Below are 10,494 nucleotides of genomic sequence, written 5' to 3' on the forward strand. Positions count from 1 at the left end.
AGTGGATCACACTGACTCAGCGCTTGTATTCGACTGTAAATAGTCATTTGCATGCAAAGTTTACAATATTAACCAATTTAAACTTTTTGTTTGTTTTTTTGCAGTTTAAGGCTAACCTGGAGAAGAACAAGCAGAGTTTGGAGAGTGACAACAAAGAGATGGCCTGTGAGGTAAAGAGTCTGCAGCAGGCGAGGACAGAGTCTGAACATAAGAGGAAGAAACTGGAGGCCCAGCTGCAGGAGTTTATGGCCAGAGCCACCGAGGTTGAGCGGGCCAAAGGAGAGCTGGCTGATCGCTCACACAAACTCCAGGTAAAAATATTGAAGACTAAAATATTGAAATGAGGAAAAGAGATACAGTCCCCACTGTAGAAACACAAAAATTTTTAAGCATGAACTTTTTCAGTGAGAATAATCGTGGTTTTGCTTTGTACTTTTTTAAATCTGCCTTCTTAACGACACCATTTTTCTTTTTTAGGCCGAATTGGACAATGTGACAGCTTTACTGGAGGAGTCTGAGAAAAAGGGTGTCAAAATGGCCAAGGAAGTGGACAAACTGAACAGCAAACTACAGGATTTAGAGGTATGAAAGACAGCATCACCAAGCCAAAATGAGATGCACTTAGAATTTTTTTAATGACTAATTATCATGTCTGTCTCTGTTTTTTTTTTTTCTTTGTGCAGGAGTTGAGGCAGGAGGAGACGCGTCAGAAACTCAATCTGAGCGGCCAAATCCGTCAGCTTGAGGTGGACAAGAACATGCTGCTGGAGCAGCAGGAGGAAGATGAGGAGGCCCGACGCAACCTGGAGAAGCAGCTGCAGACAGTGCAAACACAGGTACAGGTGTTCATATTCAAGTATTGCAGATATGTGACAGATTGTCAAGAAAAGTGCCAGTGAGAAGTTCTCCTGCTGCTCACCAGCTGCAGACACCTGTCATTGGTGTGTCGATGTCTTTAAAACAGCAAATTAGAGATCTAATAATGTGTCATTAGTCCAGGTTGTGTGTTTCAGATTAAAATCAGGATCCCTTTAATGTTTCATACTAAAAACTCTCTTAAAACAAAGGTTTATTCTTGTTTTTTCTCTTCTTCCAAAGTTGTTCCAGGAACTGGTGTCAGTTTGAACCCTTTCACTTGATAAATTTGGATGACATTCTGCAGTACATATACAGCAGAAAATTTAAGGTTGTTTTTATTTTACAGTGATGCATAAACTTAAAGGGATAAATTCGCGATTTTTGAAGTTGGGTCGTATGGGGTACTTGGCTATAGTAGTGGCATTAGCCTCCAGTGATTTCTGTGAAAGTTGATCCTGTGGTTATTACGAGCTCAGAGAGATCCACGACATAATGGCTATAGATGGGAATGTTTTATCCGCATAGTTTAACAAGTTTCACATAAATATGGGCCAAGGATATATGTTGGCTCGCTTGTACGCTGTTAGAAATGTACAGAGCACTTCATTTTTCCCAAACAAAACCTCTGTGTCAGGCACTATTTTACAATGCAGCTTTTGTCATTTTGTCAAAAAATCCTGCAGTTAGTCCACTCTTCATCATTTTTATAATGTTCCACTTAGCAGTAAAATGTTTATATATATTACAGCCGACCTATGTAAATGTGTTCAGCTATATAAAAATGATACTTTTTATCAAATGTCTACAGCTGGAAGGCGGAAGACCATCATAATAGATGAAAATGTTGATCTATAGGTGAGCTACTTTGTTAAAGCAGAGTATTAGATTTGTGTAAATAAGCCCCTTAATGCAACAAACTGATGTTACAGTCTGTTTGATTATAACAAAGGACTAAAAGTTTCTTGTGCATTCATATTAGTAGTTTTGGAAGGGAACTTTGTTTTGCTGATGGACCTACTCTGTGAGATTTCTGGTAAAAGGACAAGTAACACATCCTGTTATCTTGAATAACATTTTTAGTTTTTGCATTGCGGTTCAGTTGCAGTAACTACAAGAAAGCACAATAGTTATTTGTCTAAATGTTCTTATGAATTCACCAACTGAAAAACGTGTTCATCCTGCAGCTGTTCGAGACTAAGAAGAAGCTAGATGAAGATATGGGAGTGATGGAGGGCCTGGAGGAGTCTAAGAGAAAACTCCAGAAGGATGTGGAGCAGACCACTCAGCGTCTGGAGGAGAAGACTATGGCCATGGACAAGATGGAGAAGACCAAGAACAGGCTACAGCAGGAACTGGACGACCTGATGGTCGACCTGGACCACCAGAGACAGATTGTCTCCAACCTGGAGAAGAAACAGAAGAAGTTTGACCAGGTACGTGGGGCTGACATTATATTTTAGAAACAGTAGCTGGTTGTCTGACTTATGTCAGTGTGAAAACTGTTGTTGTTGTTTTTTTTGTCTGCACCAGCTGCTGGCTGAAGAAAAGACTATCTCAGCTCGATATGCTGAGGAGCGGGACAGAGCAGAGGCCGAGGCCAGAGAGAAGGAGACCAAAGCTCTTTCTATGGCCAGAGCTCTGGAGGAAGCACTGGAAGCCAAGGAGGAACTGGAGAGGTTTAACAAGCAGCTTCGTGCTGAGATGGAGGATCTGATGAGCTCCAAAGATGATGTGGGAAAGAATGTGAGTGACCTGTCATAAACCTGGCATTTAAAAGAAAGTTTAACTAGATCCTCTGAGGATGTCTAGCTATCTTTAGTTAGTCTTTTTCATAGCTTCTTTAGTTAACTAAATTAAGGTCTTAATGATTTTGCACACAGGTCCACGAACTGGAGAAGTCAAAGCGAACACTGGAGCAACAAGTGGAGGAGATGAGGACGCAGCTTGAAGAGTTGGAGGATGAGCTACAAGCCACAGAAGATGCCAAGTTGCGTCTTGAGGTCAACATGCAGGCCATGAAGGCCCAGTTTGACCGCGACCTGCAGGCAAGAGATGAGCAGGGAGAGGAGAAGAAGAGGGCACTCGTTAAACAGGTACACAAGACACGTGATGACTACATTATCAGTCATTTTTGAAATACAGTTTGTTCTACCAGGAGGATTCCTCTTTAATGCCCATTCAGAATCACATATACTGTTTGACATTTTATTAAGTGCTGTAATCTCTGGTTTAATTCACCTACAGGTACGTGAGATGGAGGCAGAGCTGGAGGACGAGAGGAAACAGAGAACTCTGTCTGTCGCCGCCAAGAAGAAGCTGGAGATGGACCTAAACGAGGTGGAGGGACAGATCGAAGCTGCCAACAAAGGCAGGGACGAGGCTATTAAACAGCTCCGAAAACTACAGGTATAAACTCCACTAACAAAAACTTACTAAACACAAACACTTTTACCTGTCACTAGCATATTTTTGTTATGTCTTGTTGCTTTTATGGTTGTGTTTTTTTTCATATAACAAAGATAAATTGCTGGATTATTTGATACTGAAGAAAACTGAAATCAAACCAACATTTTAAGAGCCTTTGTGAGATGTGTGTGAGCTGTAGCTGCTGTTCATGACGAGTAAAAAGGTTTAACTCCAATTACTTTGTGTTGCTGTTAACTGTGACTGGCCTGTCAGTTTGACATCCTCTGGTCTGAGCGGTCTCTTTTCTGCTGTGCCAGCATTTGACTCAACCCACTTTGTTGCTGTAATGCAGGCTCAGATGAAGGACTATCAGCGGGAGCTGGAGGAGGCCAGAGCTTCCAGGGATGAAATCTTCAGCCAGTCTAAGGAGAACGAGAAGAAACTCAAGAGTCTAGAAGCTGAGATCCTACAGCTACAAGAGGTCCAGGGTTTATTTTATCTCTAAATCTTATCTGATTGGATCGACTCATAATAGAATATGAGCTACTGATTGACAAGGAGGGAGAGACTAATAAGAAGAGTACACATCATATTTTTAACAGTCAGTTTCATGTTTGAGGCTAAAAATGGTAATGCTGCACACACCCAATCTTCTCCTCACTGATCCTAATGTGTGTGGTTGTGTTCTGAATTGTTTGTGTTTGTGCAGGATCATGCAGCGTCAGAGAGGGCCCGTAGACATGCTGAGCAGGAGAGAGATGAGCTGGCTGATGAGATCTCCAACAGCGCTTCTGGAAAGTCAGTGTTAAATGTTTACGAGGATTTATTGGCCTTATATCGCCCTATTTTATTCTTCTTCATTATAAAAGTCTGTTGTTTCAGTTAACACTGGTCTAGTACTACACTGCCTTTGGGATGTCTGTAAGACATGTTGTTTGCATTTGGGATTCTGTAAGATAGAGTTCAGTTCAAGTCAGTTTCACTCAGAGATAGGTATTTAATAGTTTATGTTTGTGTGTGTCAGGTCATCACTTCTGGAAGAGAAGAGAAGGCTGGAGGCTCGAATTGCCCAGTTAGAGGAGGAGCTGGAGGAGGAGCAAGGTAACATGGAGCTGCTCAACGACCGCTTCAAAAAGACAACCATGCAGGTAAATCAACTAATTATGAGACGAAAGTTAAAATCAATTAAGTGCTAAAATATTACCTGTTATTTTACAAATGACCCAATAAAAACAAAGAATTCAATCCAAAAATATATAAACGTAAAAGGGGTGTATCTGCTGGAAACACATTATTTTGAGCTGCTACAACCTGTCTTACATAGTTGACAAAATGAAAGAACATCACACTGTGCCTCTCATCATTTTGTCCTTCTTTCTTTCTTTCTTCCATCCCTCTCTCACTCTAACCCGTCTCTCTCAGGTCGACAGCCTGAACGCTGAGTTGTCCACAGAGCGCAGCACAGCTCAGAAAAGCGAGAATGCAAGGCAGCAGATGGAGCGGCAGAACAAGGTTTTGTGTGGTTTGATGGATACATAATCATAGATAAATGATTTGCTTTTGAATAAGAAGTGGTTGAATAAACAGAGAAACTGAATATGGTTACCTCTTTAAAAACAACATTTTAACAGCGAGGTTAATCTTGCTCTAATATTAGAAAGCCTTGGATAAAGCATTTTAAAATAGGACTGAATTAAATGCTGTGTTTTAAAGCTAAAGATTCTAACAACTGGAAATAACAAACACAGGAATTGAAAGCGAAGCTGGCAGAGCTGGAGGGAGCTGTCAAGTCGAAGTTTAAGGCGTCTATCACCTCCCTGGAAGCAAAGATCCTGCAGCTAGAGGAGCAGCTTGAGCAGGAAGCAAAGTAAGCATCCAAATACTCTAAGAAAGATATGACACTTTTTTGTTTTTTGTTAAATAAAGGTAGGGAAAACAAGAAACAAAACTCAAATGGTAATGAGCCCTGTTTTACAATTCCAGGGAAAGAGCAGCAGCCAACAAAATTGTCCGTCGTACGGAGAAGAAACTGAAGGAGGTGATGATGCAGGTGGAAGACGAGCACCGTCACTCTGAACAGTACAAGGAGCAGGTTAGACTGATGCTGAGCAAAGAGACAAACATGAAAAGAGTCACTTTTACTGAGGATGCTTTCCAAACACCCACGACCTCTCCCTGTCTCCATCTGTTTCCCCATGTGTCTGTCCCTTTGGCAGATGGAGAAAGCCAACACTCGTATGAAGCAGCTGAAGCGCCAGCTGGAGGAGGCGGAGGAGGACGCCACCAGGGCCAACGCCACCCGCAGGAAGCTGCAGAGGGAGCTAGACGACGCCACCGAGGCTAGCGAGGGTCTAACTCGGGAGGTCAACTCCCTGAAGAACCGTCTCAGGTATGAAGAGGACTCTGCTGACCTTTGTTTGAGATTGACCAGGGGCTCCTGTGTAGTTTCAAAGAAACAATCAGCAAAAAAAACCCTGAAAATGCCTCAATATGAACAACAGGAAATTAATCTGTAAAAATACTTGACACCACAGCAGGTGGAGTACTTAATGAAGTGGTGTAGATATCCATAAATTTTTTTTTTTTTTTTTTGCAATTATGGGTCAAAAGTTTTGTTAAGATATATATAGATATGCCTGTTTTTGTCTCCTTTTTAATGCTTTGCTAAGCTAATGTCTTCCTTGCCATATGTATTACAGCTGTTATCTCACACTCAGGTGGAAAGCAAAGACATAAATGTCTCCTAGTTATTGAAAAATCCCTGAAAGCAGCAGAGGTGTAAAATGTTTTGTCATCTTGTTTTATCAGGCGTGGTGGTCAGGTTAGCAGCTTCTCCTCCAGCCGTTCAGGCCGCCGCAACCTCAACTTGGATGGTGCCTCTGTCGACATGTCAGACGATGACGCCGACAGCCGTTCAGGAGACTTCAATGAGACACCAACTGCCAACGCCGAATAAAACACAGAGACCCTCACATTCCTTGCCTCCCCTTTCTTTTCTCTCCTCCACACCTTTCACCTCATCCACCCGTAACCCACACCCTGCTTCCCTGAAAAAAGATCCTTTGCATCACTGTTGTCCTTTTTCATTTCAAACCGCTAACTGGATAGAAACTGTGGAGTTAAGAGCTGAGTGCTCCTGGCAGCACGCCTCAGCCCTTTTTGTATCAGTCAACACTGCAGGGAAAGTCCAGCGCCCTCCTCTGAAGAGAAGCCTCTCCTCCTGAGAGTCACAGAGGAAACTGACAACTCCGCCTTACCCTGCTCTCCTCAAGCAAGCTGCTAGTCCTGGCTCAACTCTGTCATTCATCTCAACACGCTGACTCAAATCTCCCCTCCATCAGGTGTGAAGTTACCTGCTTATTGAGAAAGTCTGCATAGGTGCAAAGTGCTTTTTATACATATGAAACTCTGTGTGTGTGATGTAGGCGGAGGCTGTGAGGTGTAGGCACATTCATAATATAATCCATGTGAGTGCACTCCTTAGTGGAAATGCAGGACTACAAGGAAACGTATTTCACTCTGGTGTTGTTCTATGTATTCATGCTCACTAGTTGTGTAAAAGTCATCCCATACACTCAACACACTCCCTCCTCCCAGTGTTCAGTCTGACAGTCCTTTAAAAACATGAAGTCCAAAAGTGAAGGTCACTTTGGCCTTTGTACGACCACACAGGCTGCTTGTGTTGCATGAGTCTCTGAAACTGATCAGCTTCTACACTAGAGCACTACAGGAGCCACTAACACCTCGGGACATGCAATACATGGACTCTGAATTGAAAGTATTACTGTGAAACATACGTAGGTATTCTATTTTACTTCATCTCAACATTTAGTAAGGAATGTGGAGCTGGGTTTAACTGAGAATCTCACTAGTTTTCCCTGTTTTTAATGATAACCACTATTTTAAAACACTATTTTTCTTTTCTGTGGAGTGGTGGGGGCTGGGAATGATGCAAATATGCTGGAAAAATGCACAAAACTGCTCACAAATTATAACTGGAAACCAACAGAAGACTAAAGAAAAGCTCATTTGGAAACACTAAAGAGGCAGTCAATGTTTTCAGTGTAACACTTAATGGAAAGAGCACAGCTATATCATGTAGTCTGATTAGAGATAGAGGCAAATTGAAAAGAATTCTCACTTTATTTCAGTGTTTGTGCCTAGCCACAGTTTGTGCTTTAGTCACATTTGAGTCAAAGAGCTAAAGACAAAGGTTTTCAATAGGCTGTGAACTTTGAAAGGTCATTTAACAATGTTTAAAACTGCCATCATCACATCTGGGTTAATAAAATATTCAAGTTACACATCTGTAATGTGTTGTTAGCCAGCAGGGATGAAATTTGACTTCTTTCCAAAGTAATGACTAGTGATTTTTAACAGAAGGAATTGTGAGTTGTATTGTAAATGCAGATTTTAATTTTTAGTCATATTTACCCAGAATCATGCCATATTCTTTCATTTTTACTGATTCTAATCAATGTTTCATTAGTTTTGTTCTGAACGCCCACTGTAAAAAGTAATTTCTAGCTCACTGGATTAAAAATGCAGAAACAGATTTTAAAGTCTTTAACTAAGAAGTGTCTTCACAAAACCTTATATGTTGTTGAAATCCAGATAGCTACACCCCTGTGGCCTGCTCCTTAATCTGACTGAAGACTACACCAGCCACCACAAGCGTAGCAGACCCTTGTTCTGGGATCCAGTTGCATTGTGGGAGAAGTAGTCAGTAGGTATGGACAAGGAAAAAGACTTTCTGGGATTAAAACAGATTTGTAATGCAGCTCTGCTGCATCAATTTTAGCCTGTTTTGGGGCTTTATTGTACCAGAGATTGAATCTTAAAGATATTTCATCCATGCTGGCTCAAAAAAAGCAGTTGTAAAAAAATGGGAATATTCTTTCATCCAATTGTTGAAGGCCCAGGCATTTGAGGAAACCTCTTTGTAGCTCAAATGTTCTGCAAACATTGATGACCAAGCAGCAAAAAGATTTTGGTAGATGAAGCTCAACTGAACAGAACTGACCAGATACTGGTAACCATCAGACAGGTCGTCTTCCAACAAGTCTTCTTTTACTTTCCTTGTGATTTTAGTTCCTTTAATAACAATTTTAGCAGGTGAAGAAAGGTTCAACAGTTAAAACCACTACAGTGTGAAACTGCCCTGGAAGGGCTCCTATATCCATCTGTCAGTTTCACTTAGGTCTTTTATTCTGGATGTGAAGGTTAGGACGGCTGTGTTCTTTGCCCTTCTCCTCAAATGTCAACAGTTTGTCTTAGTGCCTTAGACACTAAATAAGAACAGAAGAAGGATTTCATTACCCTGATGAGATGAAACAGGTACTCAAAGCAGATGTTCAACACTTGTTCTTTCATTCTTTTGTATTTTTCTGCTGTGCTTCATATCATATCCGCAGTGGACCTCTGGGCTAATAATCAAACTGGAATGCTGATTTTGATTCAAACAGGTTCACTGGTGAGGCAGAGAACTCTGCACCTGCGTTTCTCAGAATTTTGCCTGTACTAAGAAATTTTAGTACCGAATTATTGTGAGAAATGATGCAACGCACGGGATTTCATTTGGTTGGAAGCTTTATCATCAACAAGTAGTTAACTCATTTTTATTTTATTATTATTATCCAGCTGGCTGTTGACAACCAGGCATTCAACTGCAAATACTCCCATCATATTATTTCCTGTATACCTGTATTTCTAGACAGTGATTGTTTTGTTTTGTTTGTTTTTGTAAAAGGAAAATAAAGCATATTCATTGTAGCTGTGATGCTTTTTTTGCTCGTCTTCTTTTCTAATAATATTACAGCATATAGGACTTTATACGGCAAGTCCTGATGACCTCAAATACAGGATCAGCAGCATGGCAGAAAAAAAATAATTACATTTTAAATTACTGAATACATTTAAACAAAAAGATGGGGTTTTCCCTCATTTCAAGATTTTTTTTCCTGCTTTTTCAAATTAAGAAATTGGAAATTGAAAGTTTGGACCTCAAGTAACTGTGTAACATTTTATGGTCTAAAAAAGTTAACAATTTCTTTGTAAAAATCATTATTGGAGTTGACATTTCTGGTTCCTACCACCAATAGCCTTTTCTTAATCCAACAGCTGAAATCTGGTCGTTGTTGTTTGATCAGTATTAACTTTTTTTCTGTCAATATAACAAAACAGCAGTCAATAATGATCAGCCTTTTTCTAAAATGTTTATTTTACAGTAAACTGTCTATAGTCTACAATTTCATGTCAATGCTGAATACACTATTCACTGCTGAAATAGTACCAAATTCATATGCTTTTTTATCTTGTCTTTTTTTTTCTAAAACCTACAAATCCAAACAGTGAGAGGAAATTATTTACCCTTCATAAATCCTAAATCTGCAATCAATGTGAATATGCATGCTGCAATAAGAGCTAATAAAAGCTTGGGGCTGAGCATAAACATGCTAAACGAGGGGAATATTCCCTTGTAGTCAAAAGCAGTCAGCAGCAAGTAAAGACCCAAAAGAGGGTCATGGAGCCGTTTTCATCGGATTGCTATTGTATGCCTGAAAAAAAAAAATAATGTGGCAAAAGTTTGAGATACGGGAGCCATAGGCAGGCATTGATCCATATATTTTATTTTATCGTTTTGTCTTGCTATCTTAGGATAACAAAGCTGGTTTTCCCATGAGAGCATGTTGATTTCTCAAAATGTACCTGCTTTCACAAGAGTGAAACTTCAAATGTGTGCAAACATCTTCCCAAGGCTTTTAGTGTACTTTTTAGGCATCTTCGTTTCATCCCGTTGTTAGGTTTGATTACGTTTGTTCTAAGGTTCAAACTGCAATATTTTCTTTAAATAAATTTGAGTGTTTTAAATTCGCCATAAGTTTGGGTGATGATTTCTCATTAAGGAGGAGGGGGTGGGTCTTGTGGATAAATCAGTTTAGAATCACTGCTGTAAAGTGCGCAACAATAAAGTATGTTAAGTTCACCAAAGGAAAGGAGTTGGAACGTGGTCATGTGCGGTCATTGAGGATCCTGAGAAGGACCTAGACCAGTGATCATCAACTGGCAGCCTGGGGGGAATATCAGGCCCCCAAAAGATGTTTCTGTTCAGAAAAAATAGAGGAAAAAGAATGCTTTGGTTTCTAGGGTATCTTCAGTCTTTAAATTACTATAGCTATTAAATCAACCCCAAAACGATCAAGAATGCAACAGTTTTATCAGGAATGACTT

At 40.3% G+C, this 10,494-nt stretch overlaps 1 protein-coding gene across 4 annotated transcripts in view; it reads left to right on the plus strand.

Moving 5' to 3' along the window:
• The window catches only part of LOC121508069 (myosin-10-like), an 88,589-nt gene extending 79,549 nt beyond the window's left edge, over nt 1-9,040 (plus strand). For all 4 annotated transcript variants that reach the window (XM_041784568.1, XM_041784570.1, XM_041784569.1 and 1 more), the window contains 15 exons: nt 105-311; nt 478-582; nt 684-836; nt 2,043-2,291; nt 2,389-2,601; nt 2,739-2,951; nt 3,103-3,264; nt 3,617-3,745; nt 3,974-4,062; nt 4,289-4,412; nt 4,687-4,776; nt 5,013-5,131; nt 5,248-5,356; nt 5,481-5,653; nt 6,073-9,040. In XM_041784568.1, the coding sequence (XP_041640502.1) occupies nt 105-311; nt 478-582; nt 684-836; nt 2,043-2,291; nt 2,389-2,601; nt 2,739-2,951; nt 3,103-3,264; nt 3,617-3,745; nt 3,974-4,062; nt 4,289-4,412; nt 4,687-4,776; nt 5,013-5,131; nt 5,248-5,356; nt 5,481-5,653; nt 6,073-6,220 (2,283 nt within the window). In that variant the 3' untranslated portion in view covers nt 6,221-9,040. The remainder of the gene's footprint in view (nt 1-104; nt 312-477; nt 583-683; nt 837-2,042; nt 2,292-2,388; nt 2,602-2,738; nt 2,952-3,102; nt 3,265-3,616; nt 3,746-3,973; nt 4,063-4,288; nt 4,413-4,686; nt 4,777-5,012; nt 5,132-5,247; nt 5,357-5,480; nt 5,654-6,072) is intronic.
• Nucleotides 9,041-10,494: the final 1,454 nt, after the last annotated feature.

Source organism: Cheilinus undulatus, linkage group 4, assembly GCF_018320785.1.
Source record: "Cheilinus undulatus linkage group 4, ASM1832078v1, whole genome shotgun sequence".
In the NCBI taxonomy this organism is placed as follows: domain Eukaryota; kingdom Metazoa; phylum Chordata; class Actinopteri; order Labriformes; family Labridae; genus Cheilinus; species Cheilinus undulatus.